Source organism: Colias philodice, chromosome 11, assembly GCF_061535455.1.
Source record: "Colias philodice isolate Cphi_HAF_F1 chromosome 11, ilColPhil1 Martin Lab GWU primary, whole genome shotgun sequence".
In the NCBI taxonomy this organism is placed as follows: Eukaryota; Metazoa; Arthropoda; class Insecta; order Lepidoptera; family Pieridae; genus Colias; species Colias philodice.
This window is the reverse complement of record NC_143096.1, coordinates 6,600,163-6,626,176: the sequence shown is the minus strand read 5'-3', so window position 1 is coordinate 6,626,176 and position 26,014 is coordinate 6,600,163. Positions and strand designations below refer to the sequence as shown.

The 26,014-nt window shown below is 31.6% G+C and overlaps 3 protein-coding genes across 3 annotated transcripts; 2 read left to right on the top strand and 1 right to left on the bottom strand.

Moving 5' to 3' along the window:
• The first annotated feature begins 10,470 nt into the window (after positions 1-10,470).
• On the top strand, positions 10,471-20,496 carry LOC149484670 (larval cuticle protein 65Ag1-like). The gene is made up of 3 exons (XM_089700961.1): positions 10,471-10,642; positions 11,274-11,395; positions 20,162-20,496. Exons 1-3 carry the CDS (start codon positions 10,625-10,627, stop codon positions 20,343-20,345), a joined length of 324 nt encoding a protein of 107 aa, XP_089557087.1. The 5' UTR covers positions 10,471-10,624; the 3' UTR covers positions 20,346-20,496.
• A 312-nt stretch (positions 20,497-20,808) lies between these two features.
• On the top strand, positions 20,809-21,804 carry LOC149484669 (endocuticle structural glycoprotein SgAbd-5-like). The gene is made up of 3 exons (XM_089700962.1): positions 20,809-20,893; positions 20,978-21,093; positions 21,597-21,804. The coding sequence occupies exons 1-3, from the start codon at positions 20,885-20,887 to the stop codon at positions 21,787-21,789; spliced, it is 318 nt and encodes a 105-aa protein (XP_089557088.1). The 5' UTR covers positions 20,809-20,884; the 3' UTR covers positions 21,790-21,804.
• Positions 21,805-24,194: 2,390 nt separating this feature from the next.
• On the bottom strand, positions 24,195-25,977 carry LOC149484668 (endocuticle structural protein SgAbd-6-like). Its single transcript, XM_089700381.1, has 3 exons — positions 25,873-25,977; positions 25,155-25,279; positions 24,195-24,576 (listed from the first exon to the last, which is right to left on the bottom strand). Exons 1-3 carry the CDS (start codon positions 25,882-25,884, stop codon positions 24,369-24,371), a joined length of 345 nt encoding a protein of 114 aa, XP_089556507.1. The 5' UTR covers positions 25,885-25,977; the 3' UTR covers positions 24,195-24,368.
• Positions 25,978-26,014: the final 37 nt, after the last annotated feature.

The window sequence follows — 26,014 nt, the reverse complement described above, 5'->3', positions numbered from 1 at the left end:
ATAGAATTTTTTTTATAGTAATATTAAAAAAAATATTATAATTAACTTTTAATATTTAATGGTAATTTATTCCGAAATGATGGTCATTCTGATTAGTTATCTATGAAATCATATAAAATAATATCACAGATAATATACTCCCAAAAAACACGGAAGCGGCTTAAAAAATTGTGTAGGTGTATTTTGACCATCGAGCATATTTTAATGTGTGATTTATGAAATGAATCTGTTTATTTACATTTGCCATTATATGATATTCTATTTCAAAACATATTTGTCTGTCTTAATTGTAATCAAATTGATATACTATCTGAGTGTACTTGTTTAGGCATTAAACTTATTAAAAATTATTTGCCTTCCTCTAATCCCTTCCTCTACGTTGTTTTATTTTAAGCTACATTTCCGCCCGAGCTTGTTAGTCCCCTACTTAATAATAATACCTATACTTAATACACCTTTTTAGGTTACAGTCATGTTTAGTATTTATTAATTGTAAACATGTAACAACATATTGAATTGATTCATAATTCGCCTTTCATTTCTTGGAACTTTTAAATGTGTTTATGTACATGTATTTAATTACGAAGAAATCATAATATTTTTATTTACCCTATATCAGCTTTAGTATTAGCTACTATACGTTCAGATGTTGTTGTGAAATTGTCGGTTGCATAACTGAAACCAGCAGATGTTAAAAAGACCTGTAAATGAAATTTTTATTAAGATACTAGCGGTCCACCCCGGCTTCGCCCGTGGTACATGTTTACGTTTTCTCTACATAAGAACCATCCTCGTACTTCAAGGAATATAATAAAAAAAGAATTATCGAAATCGGTTCAGCCGTTCTCGAGTTATGCGCTTACCAACACATTTTGCGATTCATTTTTATATATAAGAAGATAAGTGACAGATTTTTTTAGACGGGCTACTCACGTACGTACAGCAGCTGCAGCTGGGGCACTATTGGAATTGGATCCTTTATTTGTTCCTTAATTTTGATGTGTATAGGCAAGCAGGGGCAATTTAGAGAACAACTGAAATTGTTCCGACCACCGACCAATCTCAATTGTACCAATATCGCCACTGCGGCAGGTACGTGAGTAGCAAGCATTACATGGCGCTAGTATGTTAGGTACCTATTACATTTTTAATATCCTGAGGGCTGATTTTTCAATCCTTGGTTAAAACTTATTCGTCGAATAATGTATAAAACTACCATTTTAAAAACGCATTCTAATTGCCCGTATTTGACAGTTTACGTGACATTTTAATATTATCGTGTAATACTTTATTGGACGGATAAGTTTTATCAAAGCATTGAAAAATCGGCCCTTAACTAAACTATAATTTGATACCATATTTCACCGTCGACTAAGTAATTACTAGTAGGTAAGTATTTAGTAGGTATGAATTTCAAAATTATAAACTTTGGCGGAAATACACAATCTTAAGAAATATAAAAACTTCCTATATTAGCCACTATAGATTTCATGTAACCCATTTTGATAATTCACCACTGAAAGATGCTAGTGAAATATTCTTTGAATTGAATACCGCTCTCGTTTTGTAGAACGCGGTGAAAAATCTAAACACCATTAATTAATTAACAATACTGATACATTGTGAGTATTATCATTTAATTATATTATTATGTAACTTACAAAAGCAGCCCAAATTAACATAATAAACTTGTAAATATCTTAGGAGACTTGAATATATTATTTCTACCAGCTGTAAGTTAATCCAAATATGCGATAACAATTATTAATTATCGTAACTAACGAAGCAAATTATTACCATGGTATGAAACAATCATTTAGTACTAATTTAATACTCATATTTATTTCTTACCTATTATTCAACGAGCAATGCAATTTACCACAAGTAAATTTTTGAAGAGCAATATTTGCTTTTATTAAATATAGCATCATTTATTTTGAAGGCGTTCTCAGACATTCATATTTTGCCCGAAAATCGTTCGGGTAATTAATGACATTATTTTTGTTGCAATTAGTTTTATTTGCAATATTCTCCTTTTCCATTCCAATTAATATTTAAAATGCGAATCTCTATCTGTCTGTGCCTGAACCGATTTGAATGAAATTTGGTACAAAGATAGTTTCCGATAAGTTTACGGGTTTTCCGTTTTAATTCGAGCGAAGCCGCGGGCGGAAAGCTAGTTGAAAAGAAAATAAATAATATAAAATATTTATAATTCAATAATTACCTACTCGATTAAACATTACATCAATAATAATTATTGTTTAACTAAAAACTAAACTGCCTTTCAATGCTCTGAACTGCAGGATAAATAAGAAAAGAATCATCGTAATCAGTTTACCCTGACGGGAGTTCTGAGGTACAAACCCTAAATAAATACAATAGAATTGGGTACTTCCTCCTTTTTTAGGGTTCCGTAGCCAAAATGGCAAAAACGGAACCCTTATAGTTTCGTCATGTCCGTCTGTCCGTCTGTCCGTCTGTCCGTCTGTCACAGCCGATTTACTCGGAAACTATAAGTACTACAGTGATGAAATTTGATGGGAATATGTGTTGTATGAACCGCTACAAAAATATGACACTAAATAGTAAAAAAAAGAATTGGGGGTGGGGCCCCCCATACATGTAACTGAGGGATGAAATTTTTTTTTTCGATGTACATACCCGTGTGGGGTATCAATGGAAAGGTCTTTTAAAATGATATAAAGTTTTCTAAAAAACATTTTTCTTAAAGTGAACGGTTTTTGAGATATCAGCTCTCAAAGTCGTAAAAAGTATGTCCCCCCCCCTCTATTTTTATAACTACGGGGTATAAAATTCTAAAAAAAATAGAGGTGATGCATGCTAATTAACTCTTTCAACGATTTTTGGTTTGATCAAAGTATCTCTTATAGTTTTTGAGATAGGTTGATTTAACTGTAATTTATTATATTTGCTGCTACGGAACCCTTTGTGCGCGAGCCCGACTCGCACTTGGCCGGTTTTATTTGATATTACAAACAACCTGTTTACTCCATTTCTATCCAGATAGATATATAATTTTTTAAGATTTTATTTCATTTTCTCATACAAACCTTAAAATAACGAACACATATAAAAATAACTGCGTTAAAAACAACCGCCTTCATAAACAGAAAAGTAAAAAATAAAAAAGATTTGATATTATTAATTACTACATATTATTTAGATGTGCTATTTACTAAAAAGGTTTGATGTCGGTGCACGGGCTTAATACTAGTGTTTGGCACCGACTTCAAACCTATTTAATAAATAGCACATCTAAATAATATGTAGTAATTAATAATATCAAATCTTTTTTATTTTTTACTTTTCTGTTTATGAAGGCGGTTGTTTTTAACGCAGTTATTTTTATTTAATACTTTTTAGTGTATTTATCAACACGAATCAAACGAGCCCAATCTCGATATAATTGAGTCAATATATTACTGAGTTCCTAAGGCCACCTTCCGATTCCATCATCAAATCAGCTCTATGTCTATGATAATGTTTCATCGCTATCCAATTTACATAAGTATACAAAATTTCAGCTCAATCGGTTACCGGGAAGTGAATCAAAGTTACTTGCTACATTTCAATGAAGTCATCGAGTACAGACAAAAATGCTCATAAAATAAAAACTACTGGGTTTATCCGAATAAAATTTTTATGGGACCAATTCGACACCATCCCGCATCGAACAAAAAAAGAATCACGTAAATCGGTTAAGAAACCTAGGAGTAATCGGTGTACATACATCAAAAAAAAAAAAAAAAAAAATTATACCGGCCGAATTGATAACCTCCTCGTTTTTTTGGAAGTCGGTTAAAAATATATAATTATTCAATTTGGTGAAGTCGTATATGTATAATGGACGAACATGGAATACAAGGGAGTGAAATGCTCGAAAATTGTAATGACGGTTCCACAATCGTGCCGTGAAGGAGGCGCAAACACTATCGAGGGACAAAATCCTGATTCTGTTCGGGAATAGGTACGAAAATTTTCAGTACCATTTCCACACACGGCATGATCTGATCCCATACTTTTGCTTGTGTTATGGAAACCAAATGGCTGATAAACATACAAACAAATGTAATTTTAAATAAATACGGTACTTATATAGATAATTAACACCCAGACACATAGCAAACATCTATGTTCTCACATAAATATTTGCCCTGGGTGGGCATCGAACCCACGACCTCAGTTTGGAAGGCAGGGTGACTACCAACTAAGCCAACAGATCAGTCAAATGCACGTGAACATCGGGAAATCTGTCCACATTAGTGACATTCTCGTTCACGCCTGTTCACGGAGCTTCACGGCACTAATATGGAGCCGCCATTAGGGACGAGAAACAGAGTTATTATAACATAATATTATGTCACACCGTTCCTGCAAGAGATATGAACTTTCAGATGAAATCGCGTCTACTGGAGATTATATTATAACATCACACAAGCTGTACTATGTATTATATTTATTTGGATATGTAGAGTCTTCGGACATTTGAATCCCCAATTTTCTTAATCAAATGTCCAGACTCTATGATACAAGATTTTATTAACATATAAAAATAATTTTTCATCATACCGTTGCAAATTTTGAACACTGACAATTATAGACGATTCTCCAAAAATATTGCGTGATTGAAGACTTGTAGTTAACTTTATCAACAAATTAACAAATTGAGGGGAAAACTGATTGCCTTGTCTATATAACGGACTGTCAATTTATACTCGCATTTTGGTATATGTCGACTTTCACTATTAATTGGGCTATCATAATTAAAGGCCAAAGGAATATTCTAACGTATTTTGCTGTATTAATTGAAGACAGTATACAGTTTCTCATTTTTAATCAATTAATCTACCCGCTTTATAATCTCCAACAAGTTTGAACATAAAAAAAATATATGAAATATGTTAACAGGACTAACTACGAAGGAAATTATTATTTTAAAGCATTATTTATTTAAACACTTATTTCATTTAAGTACCAACGACGCCTAATTTTGGTAAAATGGTCTATGGCCTATGAAATATACTGGAATAGCTCTATGTTGTTCGTCGATGTCATACCTAAAAACATATCTGAATCTGAGTAACGATTTTTATAAATATTTATTTATTAGGAAACCCATGTAATAAGTTTGTAACATTATTACTTACCTGTTAACTAATTCTTATTACGTTTGCAGTTTAAAATCTATGATTTTTTTATTAATAAGATATATTATGTAGATGTTATAATATTAATGAATCAAGCAATATTTCGTAATAAGTGTTCATTCTTATTCCCGGTATTATCGTAATCTACATGTTCCTGTGTATTGTTTACTTTTTTTATTTTTACATTCTAATAAAAGTCTTAAACATAAAGATGCACATTATATTGTTATAAATGCAGTGCAGTGCCTTCATGTCAACCTTGTTTACCGGGAACATGACGATTTGTTGGATTGATAAGAACTTCATTTTAGTAAGTAAACAATAACATTAAAAAAGAAAAGATAACTGTTATAAAGGACAACATAACATTTTTCTTCTTTTATTACCTAATTGTTTATACCTGTATAAGTGTATAGGCTTTAACAGTGAAAAGATTCTATGTTTTGGAATAGTGTAACTATTGAAGAAGAAGAATTAGGTTTTTTTTTAATACGAGGTGTTGGCAGAAAAAAATAGTTTATTTTTTCATATTCCCCTAAACTTATAATAAGCAGACATTGAAATTACAAAAAATCTTAAACCAACCGAGTGCGCAAGAAGACGTGATCTCACTTCTTCTTCTTCAATAGTTACACTATTGATGAGTAGGTAGATCAATTTAATCAATCATGAAGAGATATCAATTTAAATATAGGATTATGGTCGCTATAACATTGTGTTTCATTTGACTAAAAAAAATGTTGTCTAAACAGCTTAACTATATCTACAACTAGCCATGTAGATATGTACACATAAAAATGATAATCTTCAAAATGTGGTCCTATTTGAATTCCATTTTAGTGCATCGTAATTTACATAATTTTAAATATTATGATTTCATTTCTTATTAAAATGGGTTTCAAATAATAGAGGATTTTCTCTTTAAATAAGAACCTTTTTTATATCATGCATTCAAATGTTTTATTGAACTTACCTCTCCAAACTAAAACACATAATACCTATATCCTGAAATGACATTCATCATTATTAATTTTCGTGAAAACCCACGAAACATTTTTAGGTGAATAATAATTAACACTTCCCAAAAATGGACTACTTCACTCATTCTAGTAAGGAATTACATTAAGTGTAAATAATATTACTTATAAGTCGTTTATTTGTACAAAAGCTTTACGAATTGTAGTAGATATATCAAATAAATATCAATTAGGTATGGAAGTAAAAAATATCAAGGAAGGCTATTCACATTTGATTATAAGCGAATAAATTATCAATACCTTACCAAAAATATTGCACAACAACGAAAGTTATATATCATAATAAAATGTATTTTAAACTTGTATTCATATTTTATAAACACATTCCGATGAATAAATTTAGACGTCCCGCGCTGCATCTAACGGTTAAATATACTGGAAACCTTTCTTTTTGGAAAAACCGAATATCGCTTTGAGTCCTTACAGGACAAAAATCATATAATTTAGGTTTTTGTTATGCTAAAATCAAGCTCAATCATTCCATTCACTGGGTGCTTATAATTGATGCAGTGAACTTTTCTGTGAAATGTAATTAAATGTTTTAATAATTTACTTTGATTGTCGTCGGTTACTTCAATAAAAATAACTGTTCCTCGCATTTTTTGCCGTTTCTTTTACCTTATTATAAATATGTACACACTGCGGAGAAAGTGCCAATAAAATATTAACCATTCAGATCACGATACATCAATAAATTAAATCAATGAACGAAAAGATTAGGTACGCTGTAAACTTTAATGGAGCCTTACCTGCCTATTTATAATTTGAATATGTAAGTATTTATTTATGACACTTTATTGTACGTATAACAGGAATTTAAAATAAGAGAATACATAAAATTGGAAAGTGTACAATAGGCGGCCTTATTTATTTATTTATTTATTTATTTATTTATTTAAACAATTAGATGACAGGGATCCATTAATGTTAGTACGTGACTTAAAAGCTAATGTTAGTAGGTACAATATTAAAGTACTATCATCAGTTGACGGGGCACCCTATGCGTAAACCTGTCGCTTTGAATGGACAAGTTTACGCACAAAGTGTCCCATGAAAGATGACATATATCTCTCCGAAATTACCATCAAGAGACTGTTGCGACTGCGCCGCACTCTATCAAATGTAGACGCTGTTTTTTTGCGTATTATCGCCCAGAAATCGTCAGTATGCGCATTAGCGAACATTCCAGACGCACTGCAGTAGCGAGGCAGTCCCAACAGCATTCTAAACGCATTATTGTACATGACACGTAAGGCATTAAGCGATCTATCAGTATAGTCAAACCATAGACTACCCGTGTAGAAATTCTGGCAGTAGGCTTTAAAAAGCGTGATTTTCACTGGATTACTACAACGGGCAAATCTACGGGCCAACATATTACTTCGGATCGCCAATGCCCTACGCTCACGTTCGATATCTACATTATCTTTGAGGTCATCAGTAAGCATGTGTCCGAGGTACTTGAACTCTTTAACTCTTTCAACTGTTATCGCGTTAAGAGATATCTCAGACGTACATTTCCTATGCTTACCAACGTCCCCAAAAACAATGCATTTACATTTAGCCACATTATAACGCAAACCGTGAGCAGCTACATATGTCTCACAGACTTTGAGCATCTCAGTAATGGCGCTTGCAGTCGGAGCCAGCAATACCATATCATCGGCATAACTTATGTTGTTACAACTTATACCTCCGATCCGGCAACCAACCCGCATATTGCTGAGTTCGACAACAAGGCCATTTACGTAAAGATTGAACAATTTAGGCGACGACAGCCCCCCTTGTCTTACACCACATTCTAACACATACGATTCGGAAAAAGCGTTAGACCATTTTACAATATTACGTTGGTTGGCATACCAATACTTAAAGACATTAAGAATGCTAACTGGTAAACCCCTACCCTCCAGCTTATTCCATAAAACATCGTACGACACTAGGTCAAACGCCCTGGAAAGGTCTAGAAAACAAGCGTACACTGGTGTTTTACGCTTGGTATAGTATTGGACAGTGTGCTTCAAGCTTAAGATTGCACTTTCAGTGGAAAGTCCAGGTCGAAAACCAAACTGTGCATCGTGTAAGTCCAAAAAATTGTTTAATCTCGCATCAAGCACACTGTCCAAAACCTTAGCCAAAATCGTAGCGAGAGATATGGGACGATAGTTTCCTATGTCGGAGATGTCACCTGTTTTATTTTTTAAAATAGGTACAACGATTGTTTTCATGAGATCTGCTGGCAGATAGGAGTGCCTTATACATAGTGTGTAAAACATCGAGAGTAGCTTAGGCAGATGACAACCCGCGTATTTTAAATGCTCGATACTGAGTCCGTCATGACCTGGAGACTTACCTTTGCTCATATTCTTAATAATTGACTTAATTTCATTTGAAGATATAATATGAAACAGAGGTTCATCTCCACGCCCTCCAGACCCCGCATCCACTACTGTATTAGGTGGTCCAAGAGGTGATTTCACTGTAAAATGATCCTTGAACATCATAGCGATTTCTCTTGGATCATTCTTCCCACCCACACTCACAGGTAGACCCGGCTTAGCATCTAGTTTTCGAGTAGATTTCCAAAATTGTATAAAATTTTTAGAAGCTTGGTGTTCGGCTAATATATCCATCCTAATTTGGTCTTGATTATCTTGGCACCACTTCAAACGACTTTTAAATTTTTTTCGAGTGGTGCACATTTGATCATAGATAATCCCCGACTGTGGACGCCGGTGTGATAACCACAACCTATAACTAAGCCTGGCCTCCCGGTGAGCATTCCTCACATGTTTATTCCACCCACATAATTTTTTAGGCCTATGGGTACGCGTTGGCTGAGGTTCTGGATGAGATAAAATTGCAGATTCAGATAAACTATGAACAATGTTATTGTATAATCTATCCAGAACTTGCATATGTTCAGACAAAGAACATGACCCGTGACTGCAACTGATTAATTCATGGGGAAAATCAATTTCTTTTAATTTGCTATCACATAACTCCCGGTAAGCATCAATTTCTGAGTTACTTCTTTCACCCCAGTTAACTTTACTGCGAGGCATGTCACGCATCACACTCTTACTTCTTACAACACCCAAATCACACGTAATGAATAACGGCAAATGATCCGACACATACACATCTTCTTTAATACTCACGTTAGTAATAGTGTGCCACGCTGTTAATGAAACTATGCAATGGTCCAACCAACGTCTACACCCATGAGCCTCGCTTACAAAGGTATAGTTATTTACAGATTCGCCTAATTTTAAAACATCAGCACAAATCCAAGATTGCTCAGAACAAAAGCTAATTAGTTCTCTATAAAATAGCTCGTGCGGATGAGCGTTAAAATCACCGAGAATAAATATACACTCAACATCATTGCTCACAACAATAGCATTGATTTCACTAAGAATCTCAGTAAATTCAATTAAATTATGACTAGAGTCTGTTGGCATATATACTGAGAAAACTATAATAGAACGGTCCTTAATATTCGCTTTAATTGCAACCAACCGTGCAACAATCTCTTCCAGGCAACCATAAAAATAAAGGACATGTAAGACATTGGTAAAAAGCGAGGGCGCATCAAAAAGATTAAAAAAAAAAGAATAGATAATACAAATAATTCATTAAGTACTAATTAAAGAATAGACATAGATAATTCAGTATATATGTATTAATTAAGTACCTCATACCTACTTATTTTTTACAATATACATTCACATTTTACCTACCTATACTTCCGAAAATTTAAAAAATAGGATTTTATTTATTATTTTAAAATTCCTGTCTGCATGCAGAGCAGCAACTATAATCTGGTCAAAATTAATATTTTTTTGATTTTTTGGCGTTTAATATGTATTAAAATAGCATACACCCGAGTTTGCTTGTGATTTTCAGAACGGACGGATCATAAGTGTTTTACGTGAGTACCTATGTAAACATCCGCACTCATTAAAGCTCTGTTTGTGGAGTCATAAAACATCTGCAATTATCTAACAAAACACGAGTGCAAAGCTGTGTGCAATAAAACAACAGCATTGTAAAATATTTTATAAAACCATAGTAGTAAAACGGTGACTATTCGGGAAAGTCATTATAGTGGTCCGCGTGGATTACGCCTAGTGGTTGCAAATTGTTTCTTAATCCTAGGTATTACGTGTTGTTGCTTGCGTGACGTAATTCGGTAAATCCTCTGCCCATTCATGTGTCGATCTTAAGTTAATGGACAGCTAGAATTGGCTCAGTTTTAGTGCAAACGGAGCAGAGCGCGCGTTTCGTATACAGCCAGCCAGCGCGCGCGTTCGGGGACTCCTTATATATAAAGAGATCTTACGAAACCGTTAGCACATTCGGACTATAGTCTGTCCAGGAAATCATCTGTTGTTGTCTCCCTAGTCGGCCAACATGTCACCTCTATTTCTGGTAATTATAGTGTTGTCTTTTTTCTGCTATGCTATGTCACCCATAAGAGTGCGCCTATGTGAATATAAAATAATAATTTGAGTGAATATGGCATTAGTGATTTGAACTTTAAATTATATTTTGTAAGATCTTACCGAATATTGCAATGCCTTCAAACGCTGCGATGTCGCAAACGTTATTACTGTGGTGCATAATATTTAATCACAGTCACTGTATGTGTGAATGTCATTAGTATTTCATGAAGTCACAACGGCCTTAACTTAAATGACGCCTAGGCTTAGTATTTTTTATCACATAACGTATGAAGTATTAAATACAAATTTTGTACATTCATTTTAAATTAATAACAACTCTTAGTCTAACTCTTAATAACAACTCGTCTTTTATTTTAACTTTTTTTATGTATCTATGCGAATTTTCGTAATCTTATAAATACTAAAGAATAATGTGGCTGATTAACGATAATTTTTTTTTTTGTCTCTGTTTACACTAACTGGTTTTCCAAATAAAAAAAAACACCATTAAAAGATCATAATATTATAGCCGCACCTTCATGGACTATAATATTTCTAATCAGTTATTGTCAATGTGAATTTATGTGATGTTAAAATGCAATGCTAATTCATTTTAGATTATTGGGCTATGTTTGCTCGCTACAGCCAGATGCACTCCCTACATCGACAACCAAACGCGACCACAGGTGTTAAACTATGAAATGGAAACCGCCAATATGCCAAATTCCTACAAATTTCAGTAAGTAATAAATTCATTAAATTCTTTATAGGTACCTATTACAAAAACCTAGAGCGAAGTCTCTTCATCTATATTCTATATACTATACAAGTTGCATATAAACTATTAAAATTTAATAAGTATAATATCTGAGATATTATTTTGAGCTAGCTATGTATAGATAATTCAAAACTAATTAAAGTATGAAATAATATTACACTATTAAAAAAATATATTGACTCCTATAATACAAACAAATTATTATCAAAATACCAGTAAACTGTCATCGTAATAACAAACATTTATAAGAAATTCAGTATAGCTTAAAATGAAATCGCACTACATTGAATACAAACAACTAGCGCCAGCCTTGAACTTGACCGAGATGAAAACATATTCATATTCACATTTTTATAATTTTAATTTTTAAAGCATTTGTGTTTTCAATAGATTTGATTTAATATTTAAACATTTATTAAAAATATTTATATATTTAATTAAATATTTCTTATTTATATAAAATTTTAATTGAAATAGAAAAAGCTTTGTTAGTTTAAAATTAATCTTTATTTTATTTAAATATTATAGCCTAGTATACTCAACAATGACATCTGCATTTTATAGGTTTAAAAATAATAATTAAATGTTAAACTTGACAAAAAGGCAGCGATTGGAATGCTTACAATTCTATACAGTGACATTTACATACTAATAAGTAATAACTAAACTAATATCTAAAGATTATCTATTACTAAATTTATTAGTGTATGCTCGACACTGAAAAATGCCTCCCTTAAAAAAATCTATTTATAATATAGATACAAATAAAATTCATTAAAGTATGTAGACCACTCTTTCTTTATTCAAATTCATGCAAATATAACATTCCTCTATGACTTTTGTATTATGTCATAATTGTTTTTAATGTTAACGAATTTGGTGTCTATTTATTTACATAACTAGTTTTAAAAATATGTAAAGTTAGTCATTTTAAATAAAATATTTTTCATAAACCAGTTCCACAATAAAAGAATTTAAACAAAAACATAAGTACTGGAAATAAATCTACTCAAAAAACAAATTTAATACAAAACATAGGTAATTCAAAAGTAGGTAAAAGTTTTCTCTCAAAAAGCTTTTGGCAAAAAGCATTATTATATTTATTACAATATAATATGCACAATAATTTGTTTGATTTGCTATCTTAACAATAAATAGTTGTCAATATGTTTTTGATAAATTATTATCTTTCACTGCCATAAATATCATGTAACATACATAATAAATACACTCCACCTTATTCAAACTTTCACCTTCAATTTCATCCGCTTCCAGTTTTGAGATAAAAATAAACATTCTTCTTTGCCTAAATTCTGAAATATTTCTGTGCTAACAATATCGCCAACTTGCTGTAAATTTAACAAGCAATAGGAGAAGCGGGTGATATATCGGTTAGTTTTGCCTTTTTTATTTGTAAGTTTGGATACATTTTTTGCAGTTAACCATAAATTTACAGTGTTTCATAAGGACGAGAATATGCTTATTGCCTTTATAGGACATGAATATCTGAACGTGCAATTACATCCGGCTTTCAAACTTATTTATGATGTAATTGCAAAATAATTACCGAGCTCTAATTGAATACCCTTGTTTCTAAGATAATTATGTTATTCACACGTGATCTTTGTTTTATAATTAAAATAAATCCGGGATTAGATATTATTAGTTCTTTGACCTGTTTTCAACAAAAAAGTGTTTTTGTGTTTGATTCAGGACCGGATTTCATCATAGGACATTAAGACATTCTTTTGGAGCTTGTTTAACTAGAACTTAATTCTCAGATACAAAAAATATAAAAATTAAACTATTAAGTAAACTTACCGAGATCACAATAACCTTACCGTCCAAACTAACTAACGAAATATTATTTTGTCGCAATCTACGAGTACAAATTAATTCTCACTAGTCACGAGGCCATACAGATCTTATTCCGGCCCTGGCCTAAGCTCATTTAAATAAACGTTTATTATTATAAAATATATTCCCGCCCGTGGATTCGATTGCGTGTCCTACAAAATTTTTGTACTTCGTGGATTATCTAAGTCTGCGTATATGTCGTTAACTATTTAGAAACCTCTAATTTCTCTGTCAATTTCTAAACCTATCCAATGACACCCATTTAATTACATATTTACATGTATGTATTTTGTTTTACCATGGTAACATGTATCTTTCTGCTCCTAGATTTTTTTTTCAAATAATACGTTGACTCTATTGGTTGTTCGTTGTATCTACCTATTGGTCTATCACCATATACAATTTTATCAAATGCCGCCCAGTGGTTTTTGCGTAATTGGCGCACATAGAAACATACAAACAGAAACTGGAGATTTAGTATTATGATAACATGACCTACAAGCTTACATGGTCAATTCGTAAGAAAATCTGTGTATAAACAAAATCTTGTTTTATTTATCAATGCTAAAAATTAAGAGTTTTTTTTTTAAATAATACCTAATGCCTTATAATAAAAATAGAAATATACTCATCAATTCATTATGATCTCATAGCAATAACTAAATGCACATAATATAAATACAAGTACGTGTATGAATGGCATATAAAGATGAGAAATCACACCATTAGCTGAATTTAACGACATTACAAGTGGCATAACATTTTATGTGATTGTCATAAATCTGTTTTTTTTTCGAACAGCCGTGTTGAGATTTATGTATGCATTCACTTTGTTATTATTTATTGAATTTAACCGATGAAATGGAAAGCACAGCGCGATGGTGTGACTCAACTTTGCCGAAAACGGAACAAACAATGTGGAACGTCGCGCCTTATGCTAATTTATCTACTTTGTATTGCACGCCTCATAAGCGAAGCGTTGAGGTGGGTACTACTGTCACTTCGCGCAAAACATCTGATTTTTCAAACTTAAAATGTCTTTATGTATCATACATTGCACTTGTAAGATAATACATACACACACATATTAAGAAAAAACACTATTTTTAACGTTCATGATATGTTTGATGTCATTTTTGTTATTTAAACTAGTTAAAAAACAGTTTAAAAAAGTTCTGTCTTGGACGTCCGTGTGTCTGTATGTGCGGATCCTTTTTCTTGTTAACACGATAGCGACCGAAATACTTTACTAATCGAGTCTTTTTTTTTCTCTTACGCTTGAGTATGCTCAGGAATAGAACCCTTTCATTTTTCAGGGTCTGATTCGATGTGGTTTAATTGTTATTAAATAAACAAAAATAATAATTAATAAATATTTATTAAAAAAAAATATGAGGCGTGCACTTTTGGATTTTCCAAATTATTTACTTTTGCAGTTATTTATTACGCCCAATACGTGATTGGATTATGTACAAGAAAGTTATTCGTTTGTTTTCAAACAAACATTAAATAATTTGGTGACATTCACAAACGTAGGTTCTTCTCGACGAATACCTAAGTTTGTTTTTTATAATCTTAAATTATCTCCTCCACTTAGACGCCAGTTCGAATATCTATATGTCCGTAATAGACTATAAAATCTAAATTATTTAACAAATCCAATTATTTTTCAATAAAATATATATTTAATCTCAATAAATCTTGATTTTATTGCGACAATTCTCATTATGTGGGTGTAACGGCAATCGTCTTCAAATCTAAATGATCGGACCCAAAAGAAAAGATTAAGCGTGAGTCATGCAAATGGGTACTACTAATGCCAAATAACGACGATAAAATAAAACATAGTAATTACTAATTACTCACGCTTAATCTTTTCTTTTGGGTCCGATCATTTAGATTTGAAGACGATTGCCGTTAATTACTATCAAATTGAACATGTTGTACGCCTAAACGTACTAATCGAAATAAACCATTAATATGAGGACATTTTTTAATTTTCTTCTAATAAATTAGTACTATCCAAGAAAGTAAAATAAAGGTCGCCGTAAGTTTTGTACGAATTGGTCATAAGTTCAATAGGACAGAATAAATCACGTGAAGGATATTAATAAGCACCTGGGGATAAGGGCATAAATTTTGTTAAAATATGTAGAAAGTATTCGCCCAAGACATCCAAGACAAATTCGTCAGGTTCTGCCACGAGCCACTGTTTCATGTCACGTCAAAGTTTTGAAATGTCGTGCCTATAAAAGGTTTAATGAATCCGCATCGTGCGACAATGATACTATAAAAAGTAGAACGGAGACAACATTGCGTAGAGAACAAAAACTGATACTTGAATAATGTGTTACGCCTTCTTCAAGTTGAGCGTTCGTTTGTGGCTCCAATGTCTTTACAGAGCCGTTATTTTATACTTGCCCTCATTTCAATGAAAATTGTGATGTGAAACGTATATTGTCCTTATATCGTCGTCCTATGTCGCCATTTGTATTCAAGCCAATGCACTGAATACATATCCCATAATGTAATAACGAGAAAGTAAACATAAATGCATTACTGGAAAAAGTTTAATTTACAACCGACCACATAATGTAGTGCCATGTTAGATGTGTGTCACAGACAATTTAACAAAGTTTTATTATAATACATATTATAATTTATATTATAGGTATGATGAATTGAAAATAATAAAATTTAAATGCAACAAGAATCATTAAAAATAATTTATGAGGTGTGACCTGGCAACATGTTGACTTTAACGAGAAAAAAATATTTAGTTGCATACTTAATAAGTTTTATATTTAATATAAATTTTTAAATAATAACATAATCATAATAACTAAATAAAATTTATATGCCTACTTGCATATTAAAATATTATCCAGTATTTTGTATAAGGCAAAATTTTCAACCTTCATGCAACTGGCAATATTTGAATAAACGCCAAGTTGAGCATTATAATATCTGATCGTGCAGCATACTTTTAATAGTTTTAATAGTAAAGACTCTTTAACTTATAATGTACATTTTTATTTTTTATTCAGATGTTTATTCCATGATTAATAATGCATACAAGTTGAGTGTGGTTCACTCTTAATATCTGTGCCTCCAGTGAATAAGGGAATAACTCAAAAACAGCACTTTTCAGGAGAGACAAAAAACTATATATCAATACTAAATCTTTATTAATTCAAAATTTTAAGCTTGTATGTGTAAGATATGATGTTAGACTATATTTTTACATATGAACACATATTGTAACAACCCCAGAAATATACTTTTTTCGTGTTTTTTTGTAGTTGTGGCCTTATGAACGAGTACTTCATGGAATAACTCAATGTATTCACATAATTTTTTTTTTACTCTTTGCAATATAACGACTTATACCCTTATGCACTATGTTCATAATCGCACAACACGACTTATATTATTGCCAGTTTTGGTTTTATAGAAATGATGTGACTTATTATGCTTGAAATTTGTGTACTTTATGACTCAATTGAGGCATTTTAGTGGAAAAACTATGCACGTAGCTTGAAAAACGAATGAAATCAACGGGTTTTTTTATCGTTATTAGATAATAAAAACAAAACATCATTTAGGTATTTATGCATTTAACCCTAGAAGTCCAATCTACGTAAATTTGACGTATGAACTCTTCTATATTTACCATCGAATCGCTGCAAAATCCAGAACCAACTTATTAGCCGTCGAGACCTAGCAGTACATAGTTGGCTCATCCATGTAAATTCCGCCATTTGGTTGTAAAGAGGATGTTGTGCGTCATTTTGACGTATAATTGGGCTTTTCGTAACTTTTAAAATTGTTTCAAATTTTTATTTTGTGATTTATTTGAATAATTTTTATACTATAGATAAATTATAAAATGGGATCCAGACAACTTTTATACTAGGACGAAAAACCTTCAATTTTAGTAAATGACGATTATTGTCCTCCGCTGGATTTAGACTTCAAGCAAAGGGATTGGGTGGCTGAAGATGTTGTCCGGAGTAAAACCGAATATGTTATGGGGTTTTGTTACCCATGTATAATGAAAGTCGTAGATTGTAAAATAAACCTTTAATCGATCTTTCAATAATACAGTACTATGTTGTTAATGCTATACAATGTTTCACCAGTCACCACAATGAGTCTAGTCTGTACAGGTTAGCAGGAGACAATCATTGAGTATTGGTATTAAATACGTATCAACTGCGTATTGCGTTTTGCGTATTAACTATTGTCCTAGTGAATCATTTTCACTATCGTCGAATCAATTTAAAATTCGATCAAGTGCGTTCCGTTTCGGAACGCCACACATAATAAAATATAGATAATAAAAGTGGCAACGCCACAATGTCATGGTGGTATACATTGAGGATACAAGCACTATAAAGAGATAAGAGAAGCCCGAAAACCATATTCCTGTATGTTCAGTTAATACAGGAAAAGTTATAGGTGGTCAGTGGTGATATTTTACGGCATGATATAGAATTTTAACAATTTCTATATCATATAATATCAAAATAATGTAGATAAATGCTAATGCTTCCTTCTAGGGAAGCGCGCTCCATCATAGGCCACATCTCAGCTTACCATCAGGCGAGATCGTGGTCAAGCGCTTCCCTATCACACAATAAAAAAAATAAATAAAATAAATAAAGAAAATACAATGAGCCGCAAAGATTTTATGAAAAAACTAGCGGTCCGCCCCGGCTTCGCCCGTGGTACATGTTTACGTTTTCTCTACATAAGAACCATCCTCGTACTTCAAGGAATATAATAAAAAAAGAATCATCGAAATCGGTTCAGCCGTTCTCGAGTTATGCGCTTACCAACACATTTTGCGATTCATTTTTATATATAAGATTAAGCACAGATTTGAAGGTGCCTTGGATGCAAATACGACTTGTGGCACGCACTTTGAAGAGACTCTACGTGACAATAGCCCAATTTTTTCAAAATATGTGGTACCAGAGTATCCATAAAATGTTTACGAAAATGCAGGACCAAAGAAGTATCGATATTGCGGATTTTTTTCCTATAAAAAAGGCAAATTACCAAAGCACAGTGGCTAAAACGCTATATGCGGAGAAAACAATATTCATAATTGTCAAGACTGGTTATAAATACTTTTTTTTTATGCGACTATTATAGACTATAGTATTATTGTCTTGATTATTGTAGTTCGATATTTTTTTCTAAAAAAGATTAAAAACGAGTTATTTTTTAAAAACTTACCCAATTATAAGAAGAAAATATAAGTTTAACATTTTTGTTGGCTTTTTTAGATGATTCAATTATCGTTCTGTATTTATATAAACAAAGAGTATAATATCATTAAATGCACTTAATGTGTTAACTGTATTTTTAATATCTATTGCAAAAAATAGTTAATTTCCATAGAAATATAGGGCGTATTCAGAAAGAAAGCTTGAAACATAAGCGCTTATCGGCGCTTGTCATGTTCATATATTTTCCTGTCAGTGCTGGTAACCCGCGCAGGAAAATATATGAACATGACAAGCGCCGATAAGCGCTTATAAGTTTCAAGCTTTCTTTCTGAATACGCCCATATTAGTATCCCAAGCTGATAAATACCTTTTTTTTAAAAATATAAAGATTTGTTGTTGCAGATTTATTGAAAAAAACGATTTAAAAATAATAAGGAATAGTGTGTGTTGTTTCTGTGCAGTATTCAATTAATAGACCAATAGCAACACGGCATTAATGCCAAACTGTCTCATGTCGTCACTTGAACCAATGACACTAAAAGAGTTGTTCCTTTATGCTCATGTTAGAAAAATGACACAAATGCGTTTATACTAAAATAGTGTTAGGACTGATGGAACAAAATGAATTAAGTCTTTATTCAAAAAGTATAACTACACATACGTCTTTGTGTTCGTGGGTACTTTTGACTCGAGACGAATAGTTCCTTTGCGATTGCCTAAAATGATGGATAAGGTAACTTATACCGTTAATCACACCCTACTTATACCGTTTGGGTCATTCGAAAAAATGGGTTAGGACGCAGCTAGAGATATGACCTTTTGATATGTTGTGTATTTTGACGAGCTGAATCCAATGGTGCAATAAAAACCAAAGGGAATAACTCGTCTTACTCCCTTATTCACTGGAGGCACAGATATACTCCATTGAATTTATCCGTAAATATGTTCTATCCCTACAAAAATATCATAGAATAAAATGATTTTAAGAAAGTACATTCTATTGAGATTATGCACATGCAATTATTGGTAGTTTTAGGTTAATTAAACTGTTTGTATTAATGAACTTAAATTTTCTAGACCTATATTGTCCATGTGGTTAAGATTTAGATACGAACCAATTGTACATTCTTTATACTTTGTTTGAGCAGGTAGGTAAAAGTCTGACCGTTAAACGTGTTCTTATCTAAGATTGCGTCACCCACAAAATACATACTTTTAAATTATTTCTGCCATTTTTCATATTTCAAAATTTACATAAATAGTTTTAACGTACCTGACGCCTGACGTCATGCCTCCACTCGTAATTAGGTGTGACTATATAAAATCTTAAATAAGTATATATTATAATTAATAATATAAATTTTATATCTCTTTAATTTCTAAATATGACTGTTAGGTTCTGTATCTACAAATTCACATGCTATGTTTATGCTGCAACATCATTTATTTAATATTAATACTTTGCCTTAAACCATGGCATAAATATCCATCAGGTTTTATCAACATAACACCGATCTTTGATTACACAGTGATAATTGAATTAGGTTTGAGTCACCTATTCGTGCATTCGACTATAATAAGTACATAAATATAGTGCAATGCAATCAATAATATTTTGAATTTCTATTTTCAGCTATGACGCCAATGATGGATCTTCACGGACAGAGCACGGCGAAATCTTAAACCCTGGTACCAAGGACGCGGCGTTAGATGTTTTAGGTGCAGTGCGATGGTATGATGACAAAGGGCACCTCTACGAAATGACCTATAAAGCAGGAAGAAGAGGCTATCGAACGATCATTAAGAAATTATCCTAAGAATACCTACGACATTATCCACAAATTAAAATGGAAAAGATTAACAAGACTGGATGTAATATTTCTATTTATTTGAACGTCTCATAAGACATTATTTATTTATTAAATTATTGTTGTTCGATTTGTATTAAACTTTAGTCAATTATGGTTATGTGGTTTTGATTATTTTTAAACACATTGACGGATTTCCAAGGTGACGCGACGGCGCAAAACTAAATGAAAACCTAAAAAATATTTACACAATGTTACCTATATGAATGTTTATATTATTTGTTATAAAATTTAGGACATATTTATTAGAGTCTTCATACATTTGTGTCTGCTACTTGAAATAACAGTTTCATAATTTGTTCAAGTTATCACATATTATGTTACAAACACTGAAGGTTTACAATAATTTGTTCATATATTGCACTATAGCAAATACAAATTGTATTTAAGATGAAAATTTTCATTGTCACTATCATTCAAATCTGAAAATCTGAAATGCATCTACGCGTTTAAATAAAAAAAGAAAAAAAAAACAACAAAAATAGACCATGTCATCGGTAAGTTTGAATTGTATGTTTTTTGTATTTTCTCCTGTTTTAATTTTCTTTGAAATGTTTTTAATTTGAATTTTATTATTTCAGAAATTATTTTTGTTCGGACTCCTATGTATTGTTTTGGCTGCGGCGCAAGAACAAAAAGAAACAGCGGAAATCCTAGATGAGAAATCATTTGTAAGGGCGGATGGATATGATTTTGAGTAAGTATTTGTTTATTCAACATAATTAACAATAGCTTAATGAGTTAAAAAGTTAAAATTGTTACTGATGTTACTCTAAATTACAAGTTAATTTTCGCAGAAATACTAGCTTAAGATCTAATGATAATGAAACAAAGTAAACTGGGTTAATTTGCAATGCTATAATGGTGCATTTATATCAAACGAGCGAATGCTCCTGCTCCTCCTCCATATTAACCCCACTATGACAAATTATTAGAGTGTAAACAGGCGTAGAGCATTCTTTCGTTATTCTTAGTGCATTCTAAAATATTATATGCGATGAAAACGAGTTTTCGTTTACACTAAAAGATCACGAAAGAATGCTCTTGCTCTAGCTCTAGCTCTATGTTCGTTGGATGTAAATTGTAAATGCACAATTATCATTATTTAAAAATTGTTGATCATTGAAATGCCTTACCTATTATTATTGCTACCTATGTGTAACGTTTGCAATATACTAATTTTGTTTTTTAACATTCCAGGTTCAGAACAAGTGACGGCGTGTCTCGCAAGGAGCAAGCGAACCTCATCACCGTTGGTGACCATCAAGGTATAGGAGTGAGTGGAACGTACTCCTACACAGCTCCTGATGGTCTGCAGTACGAAGTCAACTACACCGCCGATGACAAGGGCTTTAGACCCGAAATACGCATAGTTCCACAGATCCCTCAATAAACATTTTGAATGAAATCTTTTGTATTAGATTAGCCGCCTCAGCTCCGCCCAGATCCGCATAAAACGTAAAAAAGTCTCAGGAATGTAGCTTTTGACTCGTGAAGAATTTATTTTTATCGACCTAGTCAAGTTTACCTAATACAAAGGTACAAAAAGTAATAAAATAGAATGTTTAAAGAATAACATAAAATCCTCTTTTTGGGAAACTTAGGCGTTAGTGCTAATGTAGACATAATAAAGAGCATTATCAAACTTATTTTGAATACTTTAAAAACATTTAATATAAATATTGATGATGTTAAAATTCTTTACTATTATTAATGTATGAATTCATTTGGTATTTACGTACCAGTTGCTTTTATTATGTTGTTATCATAGCATCTACAGATACATTGACCTCATTTAAATATCTATGCAATATTAACACTTTAATAGTCACGAGTTTTATATTATGAATAATTGTTTTTATGAAAACGATAGGTACTCTTAGATACTCGATTTGTTTCAATTGTTTTTTTCTTATTGTCAGATATTTCATATTATTCATTGAAAAATATTAAAAAAATCGAACTTTTAATACAGACAACGTTATACAAATTAATGACTACTTAAATTAATGAATAATTCTATCTCTATAATAATCACAAAGTTACTTTCCGTTGTCTGTCTGTTTGTCCCTATGTATGCTTAGACTTTTAAAACTAATACACGGATTTCGAAAAGGTTTTTTAAGCACATAGAGTGGACCAAGAGGAAGGTTTCAGTATATCATTTTTTTATTTAAACACAGCACGGGCGCATACTGCGGGCGTGGGCTGAAAGCTAAGTTTTAACTCTGAAATCGTTAGGTATTTGAATTTCGTTTCTTATTACAAAAAAGGGGAAATTTTAATATTGTTTAATAACAAATTAATAGAAGAAAATGGAAGAGATGTCTTCCAGATTTTCAATAAATAAAAAACTAGCTGAGCTCCGCGGTGGCACCCGCGTGGCTCCGCTCCTGTTGGTCTTAGCGTGATGATATTACGTAAATATAGCCTTCCTTCCTAGATATTACGTAAATATAGCCTTCCTTGATAAATGGTCTATCTAACACTAATTTTTTTTTCAAATCGGACCAGTAGTTACTGAGATTAGCGCTTTCAACCAAACAAACTCTTCAGCTTTATAATATTTTAAATAAGTATAGAGTGCTCTCGTAAAATCCAATTGGTTTATTTAAGCAAACCATTGTAACATATTATTATTCAGATAATTTAATGTACAATATTCTTATGTTTTGTTAAATGTTTTCAACTTGTCAAACTTATTGCAATCATGGACCCATAGAATAATTGCAATCATATTATCATGTTTAGAAAACCAATATTACATTCACGATTTATATTTAAAGTAGGTTTTTTATATTTAAATTCACTTAGCTAACCGAATGTTGATATATAGCAATAGAAATAACAATAAAATATGTAGCACTGTTGATAGTTACAATATAAGAGGATTTATTTTTTTTAAATCTTTGATTATGATCTATTGATCATTTTAATTTATTCTATTTTATAATTATTATTAACATACAGTCGCGACAACGTGACTCTACCTGTAGATCAGCGATCCGCCCCCCGTCTACTATGCTCATTACTCAATAGTTTTTCAGAATCCCAAAAGATTTTTTTTAATATTAGATAAATGTTTAACCCATTGAGCCCCAAAGGCCTGAGTTATTAAAACTCTACAAGTAAAATATATATGTCATGTGGTTGAATCTGCTATTTGACTGGCGTGGTCACTGAATGACGACATTAATTCATTGAAAGACTATAGGACAACTCGTCAAGTTGTTGAATGTAACGTTCAACGTCTTGACTGAACGTTATTTAGCATAATCATCGGTTTGGATAAGACGGTGGGTTAGCTTAGGTTCGTTTTTTTAACTGCACAGAAATAGTATTTTTATAACAAATATTTTTATTTTTTGATAAATGCTGGTTGCGCGAAGCTGGTGACGAAAACTTAGCGTATCCTAAATTATAAGTCCCATTGAGCAGAATTCCACAAATTACTTAGTTAATAATAGTTAATAATTAATTAGTTAATAATAGTAGTAATTTATATACCCTTTTGGTATATAATACATTCTTCATCAATTAAAATCTACGACGTTCCTTGATGCTGTTAATACTTTTTGAGTATCCACATTTTTTTTCCGCTGGTATTATCTATCTAATTCATCATTCCTATAATAGAGATGCTTGCTTGAGTCCAAGTATGTCAAGTTTTTTATGTTACTGTTGAGTACAATATAAAATGTTAGATAATCATAATGTTTTTTTTTATAAAAAATACATAGGTTATTTATTATTATTTATTTTTTAATAATAATATTGTAAACTAACAAATGAAATACATTTATTTAGACTTAACGAAAGTTTTATTTATAAGATAATAATATAATGAACACAACAAGTATCGAAAAACATAGTACTATTAGGCGCTGTAAAACAGTTACATAAACATTTGGAAATGGCAGCTTAACCTTACGTTATTTGGTTTTAGCGTATATATGATAGGGTCATGATGTTTTAAGACTGCGCATCAGCTGGTTTGGCATCATCGCCGTTGTGTTCGGTGGGCTGGTAGCCATTTTTGTCAGCAACGAAGGACACAGAGATGTGCTGGCCATCAGGAGCAACATATCTGTAACTTCCCTTAATAGAAAGACCTTGTTGCTCAGTGTCGTTCTTGTATTCACCTTGCTCTTGTCTCGATGTTCCGTCACTCGTTTCAAACCTGAAACCAGATTTAGTTTAATGGGTTCAATAAACTTGACTAGTTGTGTCGTCAATATGAATCTAGTTTGAATGGCTTATTTTGGTTACAAATTTTTGCATGAGTAATATTTGTGACTTATACAATATTGACGTGAGACAATATATATCGTAATGTATGTCATGTATTTACATATTTATACTTAACATATATTTATTCAAATATTAGAATAATAAACCGATACAGATAATACAATAATGATTGCTTCCGACAGATCTATTAACGCTTAGTATTAACGTATTTGTTTTATGAGCAATTAACATAAACACTCGAGGATTAACATAAGTAACGAAGAAGAAACGTACGGTCTATTCTATTTTCACTGAATTTTAAAAAGCGTGTAACGATAATACTATATGTATAAGCTTTATGATATTATATGTTACTGCTGAAAATTATATACAGTATATATTATTGAGCAAAGACAATTCTGAAAAATATCATCATAATTATAATATATGTACGTTATAAAAAATAACTCCGAATTATTAATATAAGTAATACGTAATGAAAAAAATATTTCTTAAAACGTTACTCACTCGAAATTGTATCCGTTGATATCAACTTCCGAGTCTTGCTTAACAATTTCTACAGGCGCCTGTTGCGGTTGTTGGTCCTGGGGTAGCGCGCACACAAATGCGAAAGCGGCTAAAGCGAAGATTGTCTGAAAATAAATATATAAAAAAATATGTTGGGTATTTTCCCGAATATACCAGAAAGGTTATAAAAGTCCCTCCTTTTAGAAGCTTCCCAGGTTTTATCAGAACCTACTTTGTCCTTGGTACATGCATACCATATAATATATTATACTGACGTTTAACGTTACATGCTTGTTAGTCTTGTTACATGTTGTATTTTTTACATAGATCTAAAGAACAATAAGTTATATCCTAAATGGTAAAAGTTATTCAGGGATTCAAATCTTATAAATGAATACACAATCAATTAAGACAAGATCATTATGCTGTATCATTAATTTCAATATATTTGAGTTCATTAAGTAATTTTATAGTTAGTTATACCTACGGTTAATAATTAATTTATCAAGCCAGTGAATAATGATCTAGTGCGAATCCATGTAAAATGATGTCAAATAAAGCTGAGTAAGAGTAACTATAAAATTTTTATAGGTAATTGTCAATTTTTAATTCATGATTCTAAAAGAATTTTCATTTAAATCTTCAAATAAGCTTATGAAGCATTTGTTTCTTACGTAAATTACTTAACAGTTTTTAAAAGTATTAAAAATAAACTTACAATTTTCATCATTTTGAGGTTTTTTTCTTGACTTGAAGGTATGGATTGATGGAGTAGTTCTGAGCGTCTATATTCACTTGCCGAATGTACCGCTATAAATATTGCATTGTATTGACAATGTGACATCGAGGTTTCATCGACG

Excerpts from the sequence above, each read along its gene's own strand:
- LOC149484669 (XM_089700962.1), top strand. Across the intron at positions 21,094-21,596 it reads GCGGATGGATATGATTTTGA|GTTCAGAACAAGTGACGGCG; the intron begins GTAAGTATTTGT and ends TTAACATTCCAG.
- LOC149484668 (XM_089700381.1), bottom strand. Across the intron at positions 24,577-25,154 it reads ATCAACGGATACAATTTCGA|GTTTGAAACGAGTGACGGAA; the intron begins GTGAGTAACGTT and ends ATCTGGTTTCAG.
- LOC149484670 (XM_089700961.1), top strand. Across the intron at positions 11,396-20,161 it reads CCAAATTCCTACAAATTTCA|CTATGACGCCAATGATGGAT; the intron begins GTAAGTAATAAA and ends TTCTATTTTCAG.